General features: G+C 41.0%; 1 protein-coding gene and 1 long non-coding RNA gene across 3 annotated transcripts in view; one reads left to right on the forward strand and one right to left on the reverse strand.

Moving 5' to 3' along the window:
- Nucleotides 1-11,443, forward strand: part of LOC111821268 (uncharacterized) — a 55,625-nt gene extending 44,182 nt beyond the window's left edge. Inside the window, exons 2-3 of the long non-coding RNA XR_002824717.1 lie at nt 7,878-7,983; nt 10,805-11,443. This is a non-coding gene — a long non-coding RNA (uncharacterized LOC111821268). The remainder of the gene's footprint in view (nt 1-7,877; nt 7,984-10,804) is intronic.
- The window catches only part of ANKRD55 (ankyrin repeat domain 55), a 104,400-nt gene that overhangs the window by 31,461 nt on the left and 52,914 nt on the right, over nt 1-20,025 (reverse strand). For both annotated transcript variants that reach the window (XM_023734982.1, XM_004380479.2), the window contains exons 6-7: nt 17,253-17,313; nt 5,553-5,681 (exon numbers count right to left, since the gene is read on the reverse strand). In XM_023734982.1, the coding sequence (XP_023590750.1) occupies nt 5,553-5,681; nt 17,253-17,313 (190 nt within the window). The remainder of the gene's footprint in view (nt 1-5,552; nt 5,682-17,252; nt 17,314-20,025) is intronic.

Below are 20,025 nucleotides of genomic sequence, written 5' to 3' on the forward strand. Positions count from 1 at the left end.
GGATAAGTTTATCGGCCTGAATTTAAAGAACAACTTTTCGAGGACCTAAGATTCACAAAACTCTGTTCTGAGTCTTGAGAGACAATTAGATGCTTAACAGCCATGTGCATCCCTCCATTACACTTGAGTACACAGTCTAGAAGGTAAGAAGAGTACCCCACTAATTGTAACACAAGTTCTATAGTGAGAAAGTGCTAGAAGGACAACATGGAGGAGACAATTCTGAAAGGGAACTCAACAGAGAAGGTGACATTTAGTTGGGCTTTGAGGAATAAGAAAGAATAAGCAGAAATTCTACAGACAGAGTGTAAGAAGAAAGAAGCATTTTTATCCCAAGGGAAGAGTGTAACCAAAGGGGAGATAGAGTGAATCTTTATCTTATGATCTTTATGATGTGTTGGGGAAATTGTTAATATTCCGTTGTGATTAGAACAAAGACTGCATGGCTGAAGGGGAAAGGTTATGGGGTGGATTGGTTGGGGAGAGATTGTTCACAGCAGAAGGTGTTAATCCAAAGTGTTTGCTTTTTACCAAAAGCAGAACCCACTGAAAAATTTTGAGCCAAGGACCTCAGTGATCATAACTGTTTTGGTGTAATAGCAGCTACATTATTATATTATTTTGTGATTTGTTGAAAGAGAACTCAGTGGTGATATGAGAACAGACTGGAGAGGGGAAGAATTCAAAGTAGGAATACTGCAACTGTTCAAGTGAGAGATGGTGGAAGCTTGATCTAAGGAAGTGATGGTGGGTATGCTAAATTGTCTGCAGTTGCCCTTTCAGGTTTATGCTCCATCATTTTACATCCTGCTCTCTATCCTTTAACATCCTATAGACTGCACGAAATGGATTCGTTGCCCTTTGGCTTCTGACTGGGTTTGGCCAGTGGGAGACCCTGAAAGGAGATGGAAGTGGGAGGAAAGAGAGATTGGGATATTTATCCCATTTTCTCTCTGCTGGGCTATAGCTTGGTAGTGACAGTTTCTTCTACCAGAGATTATAGCTGTTGTGAGGGCCTCTCCTACAACTACAGTTTTTGTTGCATCTTGGTAATATCTCTCTCTCCATGCCCTTTTAGGCTCATATGTACTAATAGCAACCTGCTGTTGCTAGGCTTGAATTGTCCTTAAACCCTGCTCATACATGTGAAAATAGCCCGTTTATGAGTCTCTCCACAATTGCCCCATTCAAGTATGCCATCTGTTTCCTGCTGGGACCTTGGCCTATACAGTGAGGATAGGAAGGAGGAGACAGAGATGAGAGATATAAAGAGGTAGAATTGAGAGTTCTTGATAGCCAACTGGATGTGAAGGGTGATAAGGAAGGAATACTCATAGACCATGCTCAGGTCTCTGGCTTGGGCTACTGGGAAGATGGGAATACAAAGGGAAGGAGAGATCATGGATTCAGTCTGAACAGGGTAAGTTTCGAGTGTCAGCCTGTTCAATTGTGGATATTGTGGGGAGATCCCAGTAGAGCTGGAAATGTAGGCCTAGAGCTCAAGAGAGAGGTCAAAACTTGGGTTATTGATCTGACAATCTTCTGAGTTGGATGGTAGGTGAAGCCAAAGGAACTGATAAAGGATTGTTGATTAAACTTTTGCAGTGTTGAGGAAGGGAAATGAGGCACAGAGAAAGAGAGAGAGAGAAAGACACCTGTGTAGACTTCTGATCAGCTGGGGTCATAACAGACAGGCAAGAACATACCCCTGTCAGACTGGGATGCCAAATAGGGAGATTGTGATGGGGACAGGGGTACTGCTCAGTGTTGGAGGCCCAGGTATAGCCAAGCAGTGAAATTTCTTGTTGGATGGAATAGAGTGAAAAAGGACAGTGAGTGCATTGGAGAGGACCACCAGGTACCAAGGGACCTGAAAAATAGGAGCCGAAGTCAAATTTGGTTTATTTTAAAAGTCTGGTATTTCAAATCTTTACTGCTTTGGTTATCTGGGCCAAATATGGAGTTTTTATTATTTCAAAATTCTATAGACTTAAATGTGGTCTCGTTGTATGGTCCAAAAGAAAATCAGGATGTTCAGTGAAAGGAATAAATGACAATGGGAAATAAACCATTTACGTGAAAACACTTTAAAGGGAGTACAAAGCTGGTCCTGTGTTATAAACGACCAAGAAGACTAAAGAAGGCAACTATAATAATGCTTTTAACTGACATTTGGAATTACCCTTAGTCTTCTTGGCAGTGTAAAGGGCAGAATACAGTATGTCTGAGTTTTACTTCTAAACTACCAGAAAGGGAGAGAGTGCAGTATTCCTCCAGAGCCATGATTCTTAACCTTTTTGGGGTAGTCACCAATGTCATTGAGTAATTGAAGAAAGATGTGGACTTCTTCCCCACAAAAATGTTGCAAACACATACACACACACACACACTATTGCATATAATTATAGGGGTCCTAGAAGGGACCTGTCTTGTTAGTCTTCGTACCCTCAGTGCCACATAGTAGGTGCTCAAGAAATATTTAAGCCATTGATTAATGAGTGAGGCATTATGCTTACACAAAATCATGCTCATCATGCAGACATCTTAGGTAGGAGTAGATAAGGTATTACCCATTGCTGTCGAGTTGATTCTGACTCATAGTGACCCTACAGAAACAGTAAAACTGCCTCATAGGGTTTCCAAGGCTGTAAATCTTTACGGAAGCAGACTGCCACATCTTTCTCCTGCAGAGTCGCTAGGGGGTTCAAACCGTTGACCTTTCGATTAGCAGCCAAGCACTTAACTACTGTGCCACCAAGGCTCCTGTAGGTAAGGTATTAGTATCCATTAATGTGAATTTGGAGCCCTGGTGGCGCAGTGGTTAAGAGCTCAGCTGCTAACCAAAAGGTCGGTAGTTCGAATCTACCAGCGCCCCTTGGAAACTCTACGGGGCAGTTCTACTCTGTCCTACAGGGTCACCGTGAGTTGGAATTGACTCAACAGCAAAGGGTTTAGTTTTTGGAATGTGAATCCATTTATCACAGTGGTTCTCAATCCTAGCTGTGCATTACAAGCTCCTGGAGGAGGGAGGGGAACTTTAAAAAATACTGATGACTGGGCCCCACTCAGACCAAATGAATCAGAATCTAAGGGTCTGGAGCCTGGTACGTCAGTATAGTTTAAAAGTTCTAATGTGATTCTAATGTGCAGACAGGGTTGAGAATCACTGTAACCAGCTAAAAGCTGCATCACTTCTTAGGAAGAAAGAATATGATGACCTATTGTGATGGATTGGATTGTGTCCCCCCAAAACATGTGTTTCACCTTGGCTAGTCCCATGATTCCCAGTATTGTGTGATTGTCCACCATTTTGTCATCTGATGTGATTTTCCTATGTGTTGAAAATCCTACCTCTATGTTAATGAACTGGGATTAGTGGCAGGACTCAATCTACAAGATTAGGTTGTGCCTTAAATCAACTTCTTTTGAGATATAAAAGAGGGAAGCAGGGAGAGAGACAATGGGACCTCATAACACCAAGTGAGTAGAGCCAGGAGCACGTGTCCCTTGGATTGGGGATCCCTGCGCTGAGAAGCTCCTAGACCAGGGGAAGATTGATGACAAGGACCTTTCCCCAGAGCCGATAGAGACAGAAAGCCTTCCCCTGGAGCTGGTACCCTGAATTCAGACTTCTAGCCTCTTAGACTGTGAGAGAATAAATTTCTCTTTGTTAAAACCATCCCCTAGTGATATTTCTGTTATAGCGGCACTAGAAACTAAGACACATGGGTATGACAGCTAAGTTTTCATGGAGGAAATCAGGAACCATAATAAAAATGATAATCTCTTCGAATTATACCGCCTATTACATAGCACTTTTACATGCATGGTGCCATTCAAACCTCAAAGACACACTGATAGTTAAGCCAAGCAGATATTAGTGACTCCTCAGATCAAACCCAGAGCTGTCATTGCAAACTCAGAGCTTCTGAGTTTGATATGTTCTTCTTATGATTTTGCCTAACTGCCTCTTGGAGGGAGGATAAGAACAGGAGGTTCCCACCCTGGAGAGCCCAACTCAGAAGGTCTCGAGTGGGGCCTGGGAAATCTGTCATTGTACAAGAAGTGCCAGTGATTCTGCTACAAGACCAGGCTTGGAACTCTCTGGTCTAAAGCAGTAGCTCTACATTGGGGGTGGAGGGGGTGGAGGAAGGGGGAGCAGAGATGACATGTCAGTTAGAATTACCTAGGGAGAGTTTTCAGAATACACACACATTGACCCCCTTCCATGTATGGACTGGGAATGCAGTGATGATGAGGGTAAATATACAAAGCCTTGACTCTGATGCCACCCTCACCTCAGCCAGGAACCAAGACACATAGGGCTCTTCTTGGGAGTCCAGCTAGGTTGTACTGGGGACTTTGCAATGGTAGTGACCTCTGACCAGCCAGAGGGTAGCACCAGGGGACTGGGCCAGGGCAGAATGAGGGGAGCAGGGAAAGTGATTAGATAGGGTGCTCAGGTCAGGTGGAGATGGTAAAAACAAGCTTTGCCCGGGGCTGGCCCTGGTAGAGAGTAGCTGAAGCCAAGGTTGAAGGGACAGAAACAGAGCGGTTTCCAAATCATTTCTGTTTTCCCCTCACATCACACACATGCATCAACCCTGAAAGTCCCAGGTGCCCACCTCTGCTGTGCTTGGCATGTGAAAACACCTGAGTGAAACCACTGTCAGCATGGGCAGAAACTGCTCCCCCCAGGAACTTGGCAGCAGTTCAGAAAGGGCGTCTCTACCGGGCTGATGGAATAAACAGTGGCCATGCCTATTCTGAGGCCATCCAAAGGCAGCATGGGCCAGCATGTTTGTTGAAAAGATATACACTACTGCTCTCCCCTGAAGGAGGGAGTAGATAACTCTTAGTTAATAATTTCCATTGAAAATGGAAAACACTTCAGTACATGGTAGCTACTATCATTCTTTCACCTTATTCTCAGTTTTACCCTCATTGGACTATAGATTTCTTGGGCTTATTGTGATTTCTCTGGTTGTGTGTACTGATATAGACTCCCTTCTGTAACAGGGTTGTAGGATAACAAGCCAGTATTATCATTTTTCAGCACAGAACTCAGGATCAGCTGCACTGACCCTGCTTTGGAGGATTTCGGAGGAAGGAAAGGGTCATGGTCCAAAGACTTTAAAGGGATTTTCCCAGTGATTCTTAGAAGGTTTGCCCTGGGACACTGAGCCAGTAGCAAACATTATAAAGGAGAGAGAGAGAGAGAGCAAGAGTGAGAGTGAGAGAAAGTGTGTGTGTGTGTGTGTGTGTGTGTGTGTGTGTGTGTGTAATAACCAATGAGGCAGGCTCTGCCTGATATTCTAGAATTATTCCTCTCTGTATCTTGGCAGGGTTTCTTTTCTACAAGTCCTCCAAAGTGACAGGTTTGCTGTTGCCCCTCTGGATATGAAAGGGGGGAAGAAAGGCAGAGTGAATCTTACTTGCTCTATCATACTTACAACTTCCAAATCAATGCTGGAGACTTGTACTTTGATAATTTCATCTTTCATGCCGTACATAACTCTTATTTACACCATTTAATCTGGCCGGTTTCTCACCTGGACTGCCCAGTGGAGAGCCGTTTTAAAGTCTTTATCCACAAGGGTGGGGTCTGCCCCCTTCTTCAGCAGCATTTGGGAGTGTTGAGGCTGGTTGTGGAAAGCTGCCCAGTGGAGTGGTGTCATTCCCTACAAAACCACAATTGGAGAAAGCAGAGATGAGCACAGGCTATTAGGAAAGAAAGCGGAGCCCATACTTTGCTCACATCTGGGGCCATCACCAGACATCTTAGCTGCCGCTCTTTAGTTTGTTTGTTCATTCATTCATCCAACTAATATTCATTGAACTTCTGCTTTTTTCCAGGCCTATAGGTGTTGAGGAGCCCTGGTGGCACAGTGGTTAAGAGCTCAGGATGCTAACAAAAGTTAGGCAGTTCCAATCCACCAGCTGCTCCTTGGAAACCCCATAGGGTAGTTCTATTCTGTCCTATAGGGTTGCTATGAGTAGGAATTGACTTGATGGCAATTTTTTTTTTTTTTAAATAGGTATTGAGGATACAATAGTGAATAAGATAAACAAGATCCCTGCCTTACATTCTAGTAGAGGCAGAGAGACAATAAATGCACAGGAATGAACCAAAGGATTTTTCAGACTGATAAGTGCTACAAAGGACTCTTGTAGGGTGCTATTATAGTAACCACAGAGTAGGGGGCTGCTCTAGATAGGCTTCTGTGACAAGAGCTGGAGAAAAAGTGTTCCAGGCAGGGCTTTGAACTGGTCTAAAGAACGAGTTCAGTCATGTGGATGAAGTGAAACCAGAACAGACTGATTTTTAAAAATTTGGGTGATCCAGAACCATAATCAGAATGGGAAAAATTATGGGTCGTAATGGGAAAAATTATGGGTCAAAACCCTGGAATGGGAGACTGGGAAGAGGCGTAATAAGCCCATTCAGGAGCCTGATGCAGGAGACTGGATTATTGCCAGGACTGAGGAGAGTGACAAACATTCAAAGCTGCGAGATTGGCCACCACCTTTGAGGGGGGCACCATTGTTTCCGACTCTGTGTAAAATCCAAATCTCTTGATTGGTTGCTATGCAATATGATTGCTGCCCTTGTTTTCCAAGAGGGAGATTAAGTTTCTAGCAGGGCTTTGACCTGTAATTTTTCCAGTGCTGGTTATGTTTCTAGTTCACAAAAATTTAAAAAATTCAGGTCTGTTCTGGTGTCGCTTCCTTGGCTGTGATTGAATTGGGAAGAACAAGTTCGAAGTCCTGGTTCCAGGCAAAGGGAACACAAGCACCAGTCATGAAGGCAGGGAAAGTATGGCCAAGGAAAGCACCTGTGACTGGAGTCACACTAAAATGTAACCTCCCACCATGAGGGCAGGGATTTCGTTTTACCACTGTATCCCCAGTTCCTAGGACAGAAGATAGATAAGTAGCTGTTGAATGAATAAATGAATGAATGAAATGGGAGAGGAAAAGAGTGATATGAGGCAAAGAGTGATAGAGAGAGAGGCAGAGGCTGATCCTGGGACTATGGGATGGGGGAAATCCTGTATAAGACCAACCAAACCAACCAAACCCATAGCCGTCGAGTCAATTTTGACTTATAGCGACCCTATGTGATGGAGTAGAAATGCCCCATAGATTTTCCAGGGCTGTAATCTTTACAGAAGCAGACTGCCACATATTTCTGCCATGGAGCAACTGGAGGGTTCGAACTACTGACCTTTGGGTTAGCAGCTGAGTGCTTAATCACTGTGCCACCAGGGATCCTTCTGTATGAAGCATTTGGGTTTTATTCTAAATTCGATGAAAGGTTGAAGGATTTAAAGCTGACATGATCTGGTTTACATTGTTTAAAAGAAATCACTGCACAGCAGCTTGGAGAACAGATCTGAATGACTCCCCACTGGGGACTCCTCACTTCTTTCAGGGCATCAGGTCACACACTTCAGGCAAAATTTAATGATAAAATGAGAAAAGGTGACCCAAGAGATAAGCTCTCTTCCTTGCCCACTCCTCTCAATTACATGAAGTATATCTAAGATGACTGTAGATTAAGATGCCTGGTAAAGACCTGGAGTCTGTTGGAGACAAAGAGTGTGGGCAGCTTTGTTATCCCTGCAGATAACATAAAGATAGGCATCACTAAACTGGCCTTCCCTGTTCTGTCCAAGATGAACTGAGTGGAGGAGATGGGCATCAGCCTACCTGGAATGCAGTAATAAAAGCTCAGAGCTAATATTTATTAATGCAGAGACTTCTATGAGTTCCTATATGTATTACCTCATTTAATCCTCCAAACAATCTTCTGGATTAAGTACCGTGGAGAAGCCTGCTCTGTGTCCACCAAAGTCCATTTCCTCTTCCTCCAGAACACCCAGAGAGACTACATTCCCAGCTTCTGGGCAATTAGGTGTGGTCACATGACTGAGTTCTGATCACTGGAATGTGGATGGAGGGGATGGAAGCCACATGCAGGTAGGCCTACCCTATAAAACAAAACCCCTCCTGTCTGTCCTCCATGCCTTCTCTCCTTCATTTGTCAGCTGAATGCAGAGGAGCACAAAGCTCTAGAAGATGGTGGAACCATGTAACTGAAAAAACCTGGGTTCCTAATTAGTGAGGTAGAACAGGGCCACCCCCTCTACCAGCACTGGACTATGATACTAGCAAGAGATAAGCTTTCATTATGTCAGGCCACTAAGATTTTGAGTTGCTTGCTATAGCAGTTAGCCAAGTCTTCATTGTATAGAAGAGGAAGCTGAGTTCTAGAGAAGTTCCTAAGGCTGTGAGTGAGCACAGAATTGAATCTAGGGTTTGAGGTTTGTGGGACGTTTGGATTTTGTCAAGTGAGGCTAAGATTTAAATGTTAAATGCCCTTTGACCAGTTCTGTATTTTAGACCATTTAATTAAGGTCTGTTTTCAAGCTTCAAGTTTCAAATGCCATGTAATACTGAACCTCCTGAGATATTCTTTGAGGATATTTCAAGAAATTGGCCTCATATGGAAAAGAATGTGGGTCAAAAAGCAGTGGAACTTCTTGTTCTTATCCAGACAGCTGAATATTTACTTGGGATTCAAAATAGCTGTGTATTTCAGTAGGTCCTTTTCATTTTTTAATTTGGCCCACTGGAATTAGAAATTTGAACTCAAGGGAAGCAGATTTTTTTACTATTCATGAATTACCCTTTTCCCACTTTTGAACCCATTTGCTTCAGAGTCATTGACTTTATCATGAAATGCCATCAGTACTCAGGGTTACAGACATCGAATTAACGTTGAAGTCACTGGAGTCTAAGCTTCATGAAGGCAGGGCTCTTGTCCGCCTGTCTCAATCCCTAGAGCCTACACGAGGGCCAGACACATTGTAGATGCTAAGTAAATATTTATTAAATTAATACATATTTATTAAATGAATAAATAAATGACATCACTTTTTTTCTAATTTTATAAAATTTGACTGCTTTTCGTAATCACACACAAGAAGGAAATTCAGAACGTGACTTCTCCTTTATAGAGAATGAACTTGTCTGATAGGATCATTGTTATCAACTCGTCAATTGAAACCTATTAGAGTTTTTGACAGGTGCCCCAAATTATCTTGACTTTTGTACTTCTGTCAAAAGGTGAGGTAGATGGCAGGAGATACTGTCTAGGAATGTGAGATATTCAGTGTGAAAATGTTGCTGTGAATTAAACTGTGGTTATGCAATGTTAATTCTTGTCTCCTAAACACAGTTGCTAGGCTTCAAGAATTATTCTCTTAAAAACAAAACAATCCCCCCCACCCCGCCCCCAACACGCCTGAGCGCACACACACACAAAAACAAATCTAACTCCTGCATATTTTGGCAAAGGAGTAGGGTGGGGGGATGCATTAACATTTTTTTATGAACGGACTTGGTGCCAAGAGGTTTATCTATGTTATCGCATTGAATCTTTACAACAATCCTAAGGGGTAGGTATTTTAAGGCTCATTTGACAGGTGAGGAAACTGAAACAAGGACAGGTTAAGTAACTTGCCTAAGGCCATTGATTAAGTACTGGTCAGAGCTGGGATTCAAATCGAGGTCTGTCTAACTCTGGAGAAAAATGCTCTATCCACACCGTTATACTGGTAGACTTTCATTCTGAGAATTAATTCAAATGCTGGAAAAATCTTTTCTTTGTGATTCAGGGTTTTCTCACTTCCTAGAATGGCTATTCTCACTATTGTAAGGGTTGCCACCGTATGTTATTATTTCTTTCATTTGGCATCGCTTCTAGGCTCTTCCTAAAAGTGCAGCCGGCAAATACTTTTGTAAGGTATTGAATTATATATACATTTTCCTCCTGTCCCACTCCTCTTCCACTGTAATCTGGGAGCATTACTAGAAATAACTGACTGTCAAATGGCCCCAAACAAAGCTTTGAATTACTTCTGTAAAGAATTTTACAATATAAACAAGTTGCAAACCTCCATTCAAGTTGAGGGAAATTTCCTGCTATTTTTTTCAGTTGGACTAATGACAAATAAAAATAAATCCTTTTACAGTTGGTAATATGAATACCAAAACTCTCAAAGTCAGCTGAAGTTCAGCTCTTGGGTATTGCATAATACACTTTATTTGGAAACTTTTTCTTACAATTGCCTTCTCCTTCCTTCAGCTTCTGTTGAGCTGGAGGCATTGTAATAGTTCCATTGTGTTGAGATTTTGATGAGTGTTTAAGGGACAGAATTCAGGCTTGGCAATTGGCATCTGTCCTGAGCAGTGACAGAGATCACTACTTAGCTGTGATGCACTTAAAGGGAGAGGCTAGGGGCATATTCACCGTGGTATGCCCCACTGCACCGAGCACACATACTAAGTGCTCCAGAAATCTTCACTGGATGAATCAATTAATGAATTGAAGATTATCAAGAGTGCCTTGGACTCATGGGGAGCATAATGTATCAGAGTCTGTTGTGTGCACATCAGCCACTTATACCTAAACTGTGGAGATCTTTCTTACCAGCTGCTCCCTTGCACTTCATTGAGGACTCAACTGGGCCTTCAGAGCATCTAAGAACAGCAAGTCACTTGCAGACATGTTGCAACAAACACCCAGATGGCCCTGGTGACAGGAGAATTCCACTTTTATGGATTAAATAGTGCCCCCAAAAGTATGTGTTGGAATCCTATGTTATTATTTCTTTCCTAGCTTCTAAACCTGTGGATATAATCCTGTTTGGAAATAGAGTTTTCTTTTCTATATTAATTAGATCATACCCAAGTAGGGTGAGCTCTAAATCTAATCACTTCTGAATTATTTTTATAGAGCAGATTAGACACAGAGACATCACATGCCAGGCAAGAGAGAGGGCCTGTGAAGATGGTCTACAAGCAAAGGAACTGAGGAACGCCTGGCGCTACCGACAAGAAAGGAATTGAAATGACTGAGGTTTTGATTTGTATTTTTAGTTTCCAGAACTGTGAGAAAATAAATTTCTGTTCTTTAAAGCCGCCTTGTATTTGTGTGACAGCAGCATGAGGTAACTAAGACATCGACTTTTTGGAAAAACAAAAAATATTGGCCCAAAGAGGGAGGAGTAACTCACATTCAGCCAAGAAAATAAGATCTCCAAAAGGTTTCGAAGGAAAATGTTAAGTTTTAGTTAACTTTGGATCCATTCTGACTTTGCTGACAGAATTAAGTCTATGTTGTAACTGTTAGGTGCACAGTAGGGTTGCTTTGCAACAGCAGTCTTCTGCAGATGAGTAATTCTGTGCCCTGAGCCTGTGCCACCACGATTTCAGTTAAAGGTTTACCAGTCTCATGAGCGCCTCAGAACTTTTTTTTTCTTCCCAAAACCACTGTAACTTTTGTGTTTTCTGCACCAGAAATCTGATTTAGTGCTTAGCAGGTTTCATGTTTCAGAACCACATTTTTAGAATGGCACCAGCCAACACTGGAAGGCACAAAGGAAGAAACGTTTGCTTGGTGCATCCATCGCCTCTGTGAACTGAGGGATAGAATTAGAGCAGGTGGCTGAGAAAGCAGCAAAACAATTCTAGATAAGAGGTTCACAGAAGTCCAGCTTGAGTCTCGTTGATTTTTCAGAATTCACATACTATTCATCCCCCAACAACATATATCCACCTGGACAAAAGTTATAGAGGGTCTTTCCTAGACAAAAGTTGGAATGAATGATGTACTTTAAGAGATTTATAAAACAGTGAGTGGTGTCAGAAGTATGGTCATTCTGCTGTATTCTTTTATTTTTATTTGAGGAAAAAAAACTTTATGTTTGTTGATCAGAAAAAAATGATAAATTAATTCATTGTCTTTGTTTTGAAGTTTTCTAATCTGGTTAGATAAACAGTATACATCACACAGCCAAAAATTATAATCATAGACCAAAAATAATCTAAGGTTGGATTTTAGGGCAACAAGAATTTCTACTAATAATTATATCTTTAAAAATCTCTCACTTTCGCACTACAATAATTATCAAAATAATGTATTTGACATAAAAAATAAAATTCTTGGGAGTGGAGGTTTTCATAATTTAAATGAGACACAAGTACAAGAAAAAAATAAAATGAACTTAGGTCCTAGGAATAGAGGAGCACATTCTAACAAGAACAAGCTTACAAAACAAAGTCTCAAAATAAACAAACAAAACAAAGTCTTTAGAATAATTGTTACAATAATTTTTTACTGAACATCTCTACTCTTCACTAAATTGCAAACTGTTAGAGCAGGGACCAAGCCTGCATGGGACATGGATGGTACTTAATAAATATCTGTTGAATGAAGAAAGTGACTATTTTCTTATGCCAAGTAGATCATTTTAAGAGGTTATATTTCACTCATGCTGCTGTTGCTCACAATGTTTTTGGAAGATTTATTTCAAAATTATCTTTAGAACAGGGGTTCTTTCCATGGATGACTCTTAGGCGTTGTGTGAACTTGGTTGATGTAATAAATTACATCCTTATTTTCCCTCTCTTCTAATTGAAATTTAGCATCTTCTTCAATTATGAAGGTAGATAACAACTCACATCAGTATTAGTGGTACCTATGACTTTGCCACTAATATAAATCACAGATATTTTCATATCACCTTAGTTATTGCAAATATCTCAAAACACTGTTTACTTCAAAATTACAGTAGTTGTTGGACCTCCCACTAAATCTTATTTAATCAACTAAAAAAAACCCAAAAAAACCTTGTCTATAATATTACTATATGACTAATTTGTTTTTAAAAGATATTTTGGTAACTATTTCCATATAATTGCTTTTTTTTGGTAATCCTATGTATTTTATTTTATGTAATCGCAAACATTATTCTGAGAAGGGATCCACAGACTTCACCGACATACTAAAGGTGTCCATGTCACCAAAAAGGATAAGGACAACTGTTCTATAGTCTACAGTATATTTTTTTAAGGCCCTAAATGGTATGAAATCTTGTTTTTTGAAAGTAGCTTTTGGAAATAACTAAAAATCACCTGGGGCTCTAAGTCTGGAGAATAAAGTGGGTAATTGAGCTGGGTCAACAAAACAAAGAGAGAAAAGGCCATAAAATTATATTGCTTTTTCTTGAATTTAACATTTTTATTTGAACTTCTACTATGTGCAAGTTATTGAACAAGATTCTAGGCTTATCCCTATATGAAAAAGAGATGGTCTGCTTCTGGACAATTATGGGGAGGAGGTGGGAGGTGAAGAGGAGGTGAGGGCTCTTTAGTAGAGATCTTACTTCATTCCAAGGTATTCATTTTCAAAAAGAAAAAAAAAAATTCTGGTACATTTAAAAATTTTGTTTTATTATTTTACCTTTTGCTAACTCTAAAGTAAAAATATTTCTAGAGTCAGAGATTATTTCTTTCGATTTTGCCTTTGCAGTGCATAATCTTTACTCCTGGTTATATTTTAGGAATGTGGTAAATGGAATTAGTGCTAAGAGCTGGGTCCAAAAGTTCGCATCTGTTTTTGGAACTTGGGTTTATTTTTTCTAAAGTGCTATTATAGTTGGAGTTTGGATTGTCAGACAGCTCACAAAAATCTACTTATATTAAAACATGCATTTCATATAGAATGAAAATACATCCAAAATGCCATGCATAACTGTGCTTCTCTGGATAAATTCTTTCCAAGTTCTAACCCAGATGCCAACAGCTCATCGACCCTTTTGATAGCATGCTCTTTGGTCAAAGCTAAAGTGAGAGGTTAGATTCCAGGAGTTTAGCAATTTGTTAACTCCCTGCAGCCGCAAAAGACAAACCTCTCCCTGTGTCAATGATTCTCCTAAGGTCCTGATTTAAAGAACAAAAGCGCAAAGGGCAATCTGACCCATCTCACCTTTCCCACAGTGTTAAAATCTTAATGTGAATAGCTTCAAAATAAGTCACATCATAATTTAACAATATGGTTAATGAGATAGGGAAAACAAAAAAGATCATTGCAACAGAACAGAAAGTTTAGAAATGGACCCAAATTAAAAAAAGAAATCTTGTAACAAACTAAAAGAAAATATAGCGTAACATAGCTATGTCCTTGGGGGTAGGGAGGGACTTCTTTAAAACGATACCAAAGGCAAAACAGTAGCATACAAGAATGATTATTTTCATTATATCGTATATTTAAATTTCTATACAAGAAAAGATACTGTGATAGTTAATTGTAGGTGACAGCTTGGCTAGGCTGTGGTGCCTATCATTTGGTTAAACACTAGTCTAGATGTTGCTATGGAGGTATATGCACGTGATTAACATTTAAATCAACTGACCTTAAGTAAAGCCGATTACCCTCCATAATGCAGGAAGGCCTAATCTCATCTGTTGAAGGCCTTAAGAACAAAAAACTGAAGTTTCTCAAGGGAGAAGGATTCTGCCTGGGACTATAAATAGACATCCTGCCAGAATTTCCAGTCTGCTGGCCTATGGATTTTGGACTTACCAGACCCCACAATCTCTCTTTTTCCGTGTATATATATGGATGTCAATATCAATATCTATATAGATATAGATCTGTATATCTATCTATCTGTCTGTCTGTCTATCTATCTGTCTATCTATTTCTTGTTGGTTCTGTTTTTCTGGAGAACCCTAACACAGATTTTGATACCAAGAATGGTTTTAGAGGAATAGAATCTTAAGGATGTGTTTTCTAAATTGGTTCTGAGGTTTCTGGAATTGGTTTTGAATTAGATTTAAATGACTCTATTTCTAGTAGTAAAGAGGGCATTGATAGTCCATGGTGTTATGTGGCCATAGAGAGATGCAAAATATCACCACTGGGTACTCCTAATCAAATACTTATAAGAGACAAGGTTCTGGGTGATCATGTGTCTGATACCTTAGAACATTTTTTTAAACTAACGAGTATAATGACATTAGCTGATCTTGCTGGGCAAAGTGGAGAAAGAAAAAGGTGGACTCAGTGCTTCAAATTTCCCACTCAAGTGCCACATAAATGGCCTGAAAATTTCTATATGTGCCCTGAAAGAAAACCTTTTGTTCTGTAACCACAGAACTAAGATTGCTGAAAATCAAACACACAGTCTCATCTTATAAGTGGCTGAATTATAATGCAAATTGAATTCAAGACCAGACAGGTGTCTAGTGTTAAAGTGAGGGTATTGAGTGAAAATTGGAATGGGGACATACAGGCAGATCTCTATGAAGCGAGAGCCTGTGAACTTTGCTGAATCTTCTTTGCCATTAGAAGCAGCCATTTTATCCCTGTCTGAGGAGGTTAACCCTGCTTTGCCTGAGGAATCTGTTATGGTCGCCCTTGAAGTACTTGCCTTGTAAGACAATGTATTCTCCTCAAGACCCAGTACCATCAGCCCTCTTTGCTTCTAGACCTATTTCTAGGCTCATACTAGCAGGGACAAAAAATATACATTGGATGAAAAATACAGACAAGCATCAGTAATTGGCTTCATATGGGCTTCAGACATTCTATGACATGAACCAAAGGGGAACCAGTAGCACTGTGTAGGAAGTCTATTTTTTGAGAGCCCTTGTTCTTATGGGCCTACCCTCTGAGCTTAAAAGCCAACTGATCAGAATGTTGGTGTAACAGCAGAAGGAGTCTTCTTGAAGAGATCATTTTTGCATTAGAGAGAACCAAGGACTTTTTCCAATATTTACTTCATTATCTGAAAAGTGTGATAATTATCACTGTTTGAAAGATCTGTCTACTCTTGTTGTCTCCACCAACCAGGGACCTTACCAGGTGGGGAAAAATAGAGAACTATCTCTTTGTTGAAGAATATTAGTTCAGCTAAGGGGTGGATGGATTTGGATATTTATGAGCAGAATTCAGCTTTAGGTTATGAATGACTGAATTTGCCACCGTTCCTTTAAGACCAGATATAGGGGTGGAGATGAAGTTGGTGAGGACAGGGTTGAAGGTGGAGGAAGTGGTTGGCAACTTGCCCAAAATCTAGAAGTTCACAATATGCTGACATAAATTGCAACCACTCTGCATGGGCAGAGAGTGACCAGAGTGTGCTACCTCATCTCTGGTTCTCATTTTTAAAGCAGAAGTTTAGGCAAGTGCAGGCCTCTTTCCCCTGGGGTTTTGCTTTAAACCACTAAAGATATGGGGAGTGTAAGCAGTGTGTGATCACCAAGTCAGTCCAACCTCAGACACAGGCTATGAAGCCGGGACTTTCTAGCGTATTTGTTAATGCCTAGCCAGCCAAGGGAGGAGGATGGCCTTTCATCAGAAGGCTCAAGAAAGATGAGGAGCCCAGCCCAGGAGAAAACTGTTAGGGGGCTTACCTCACCTTGTTGTCTGTGGCCAGGGGGCTTCCTTAAAAACAGTGTAATTTGACATCTTTGGGCATATGAATTTTTAATATTATCAGATTTTCTTAATGTTATCAAACATTTGTAGTGAAATGCAGCCAGATGAAGCACATACTGTTCTTATGAAAAATTCCATTAAAAATCAAGTATTTAAATCAGTTTTAAGAAGCTTGTTAAATAAATCAGGCTGGCTAATGGAAATTAGTATTGCTTTTTAAAAGAGTTAGGTAGATATAACAATGCCCTAAGCTACAGTGGTTAAAGCGATCGACTGCTAACCGAAGGGTCGGCGGTTCGAAACCACCAGCAGCTCCGAGAGAGGAAGATGTGGCAGTCTGCTTCTGTAGAGCTTTACAGCCTTGGAAACCCTATGGGGTCGCTATGAGTTGCAATCAACACGACAGCAGTGGGTAAGCTACTCTTGGGTGGCTCTACTTACTGTGTGACCCACACTCCCTGAAGAACTTTGTTTGAGTGCCCAATTGTCTTTTTGGAAGTTTTCCCCAATATTGTCTTTCCACTATGAAGGAAGCAGAAATGTAATCACTGGGACTAATAATGTGGCATCTGGAGCAGGCAGGCTGGAATTACTGTTTGCCATCTTTCACTCAAAAACAGAGCATTTGGAGCCATAGCTTGCTATCCAAATTTCTGGGGCTCAAGGAGAGAGGAGAGAGCAATATTTATTTCTCAATAACCAGAGGGAAATTACAAAATTTCAGTGGTACAATAAATGCTTAAATGCTTCATGTAGTAAGTCCTTCCCTGTTAGAAGCTACCCACACCCAAGCAAGGGATAAATGTCTGCCTGAGGATTACTAGTGGAGACACAAAGTAAGAACACAAAACCATGCTCCATCCCCTCTGTACACTTTTATGAGACGGCCATATCAGGAAGCACAGCTGAACAGAAAGGTCTTCTTTCCCTCTACTGCTGTCTGGGAGGGCAGGCTTACCTCATTGTCCTGGTGATTAATCTCGCTGAGATTTGACTGTTGCAGCAGGACTGTTAGGAGCCTGGAAAGGAAAACAGGATAAGTGGCTCAAAAGATCAGACAGTCACAGAGTTCTTAGAGTTTGTATGAGAATGCTAGAAATGCAAGTCTGTCGAAGGCCACCAAAGGTGAGGGTTCTTTCTGTTGATCTGAGAAAAAGATTCATGGAAAAGAAGCCAGTACAATAGGTTGGAAGGCGTCGGGGAGGAATACCTTTGCTTTTCTTCTCCCACCTTCTGTCCATCTTAGTGATCCTGGAGGGCCCAAAGGGAATGGAGCACGTGAATCTTTAGATTCATCTTATTCATCAGACCTATGTAAATGTTACATGCACTTTATGATCAAAGTCTTCTTGTGCTTCTTCTTTATTCATAGAATGCTTTCAACGTGCTTCACCACTAGGTACATATGCTGTGTATTTTAAATGCACAGATTATACCAGAAGGCAGTCAGGATTTACAATTCAGCTTATTTGTAAAACAAGCAAGTGTCTAAGAATAAAGTGACAGTAATCAGTGTGAAACAAATACTAATGATTCTCAAGTTCAGGCCGTTACCCACTTGGGCCCCACAATCAGTTGCCTGAGGTCGACACTTCATCTGTGAGAGGCAGTTGTGCATAATGGTTAGGGGTCCAGACTCTGGAGCCAGACTGCCTGGGGTCACATCCCAGCCCTACCACTTACTAGCTCTGTGACCTCAAGCAAGTTACTTAACTTCTCTGTGCCTAAGTTTCCTCTTCTGTATAATGGGGGTCATAAAAAGTGCCGACCTTGTATCTCAGTGTGAGGATTAAATGGGTTAATATGCATACAGCATTTAGAGCAAGGCTGGACCACAATAAGTGTTGTTTCTAGACCATTTAACCCTAGAAGTCTTAATCCTGACTCCGTCTCAGAATCCTCTAGGAAGATCTTTAAAAAAACCACAAATACTTGGGTTCTATACCTGAAGTTTCTGACACAGTAGGTCTGAGAAGGAACTCAACTTTTTTTATGCTTTAAAATTGCTCAGGAAATTCTGGTAAACAGCCAGGCTTGGAAACCATTGAGAAAGGTACTGAATGAGTTAATCAATGAAGGCTCATTAATATGAGAAAGAATAATCTATAGGCAGACAACAAATGGAATTCAGAAATTATTTTTGGAAGAATTATTTGAGCAGAAATATTTAGCCCCCTCTTCAATCAAATTGTCTCTCAGCTGAGGTAACATCTAAAACCCCAAGTTTTAAATCACTAAGTACAATAGCAAAAAAAAGATGGAACACTCATATTGCCTAAGTGGTAAATACAATACAAAGGGAATTTAAATAAGAGATGGTCTGATTATTTGCCGTGGAGGTGACATAAACAGGAAGTCTAAGCTTTAAATCTAGTCTTAGCAGTTTCTGGCCACACCACCGCAGGGCTTCTCTGTGCTTCGTGATCCTCATTTATATAACTGGGAACAACCTCTACGGAGATGGAGATGAGGATTGAATGACGTAACAGTCATGAAACTCCTCATACACAGACTTAAAGGAACGCTGGCTATGACTACAAGCAGTACATCGCCTTTGTCCTTTCTGAATCCTGCACTCTTCTCTTTCGGGTGGGAAGAGGCTATAAAATAATTGCATTTGGGATGACACTGCTTTTTGTCTTTGTAATTATATTTCACCCCTGGATACATTTTTCCTTTTAGCTGCTGTGGGAGGGAAAGGGGGCAACTGGGACTTTCTTTTCTCTCTTTCCTTCTTCCTCTCTCTTTGTTTTTCTTTCTAACTAATTATTGGCCATTGTTTAATCTCTGAGACCCATATTTAATCTCTGGGGAAGACAGGAGGTCAGCTGTGGTCCAGCCTGGTGATCCACTGGGACAATCTGTAAAGTTAGTCAGATGGAATCTTCTGGGGCTGCTCCAGATCAGAGTGTATCATTTTGGGGGAAGCCGGGTTCTGACCAGATTGGAATGGGGCAGGGGAGAGCAGGACCTCTTGTTATATTCTGGGGGGTCCTCTAAAGTTCGTGGGATAAACCCCGTACCTGGGTTTGCCTCTCAAATCCATTCTCCGCCCTGCAATGCCCTGCTGTGAGGCTGACCGTTAAGGACAGCATCAACCAGGCTCCTTCATCCTTGGTTCCCATTGAGTTTGACCAGTGGAAGAACTGGCAGGAGGATGGGAAACCAGCTCCCTTTCTGACCTCATTCCTCTACCAAAGTCCTCGGCTCCTGTAGGTGGCTCCTCTCCTACAGCTGCAGCTACCACCACTGCTCTCAGTGGGTTCCAATAACGGCTCCCTTCTTCACCCATTAGGTCTAGAGGTGGTAACATTTTCCTGCTGTTTGGGGGAAGATGGGAGTAGGAAAGGGGGTTATGTTATCAAGTCTTGTTGGTTAATTGTGGGAAAAAAAAAAATCAGTTGCCATTGAGTTGACTCTGCTCCCTGGGGTTTTCAATGGTTGATTTTTCAGTAGTAGTTCTCCAGGCTTTTCTTCTGAGGTGCCTTTGGGTGGACTCAAACCTCTAAACTTTCAGTTAGTAGCTGAGTGCACTAACTGTTTACATCATCAAAAAAGAAAAAAAAGAAAACCAAACCCCTTGTTGTCAAGTTGATTCCGATTCATAACAACCCTATAGGACAGAGTATAAGTGCCCCATAAGGGTCTTAAAAGCCTGTGAACAGCCATTTAAGATACTTCACTGGTCCTGCCCCATCTGGAGCAAGGGAGAATGAAGAAAACTAAAGATA

The sequence above is a fragment of the Trichechus manatus genome, unplaced genomic scaffold (genome assembly GCF_000243295.1).
Source record: "Trichechus manatus latirostris isolate Lorelei unplaced genomic scaffold, TriManLat1.0 scaffold00074, whole genome shotgun sequence".
Taxonomy (NCBI): Eukaryota; Metazoa; Chordata; class Mammalia; order Sirenia; family Trichechidae; genus Trichechus; species Trichechus manatus.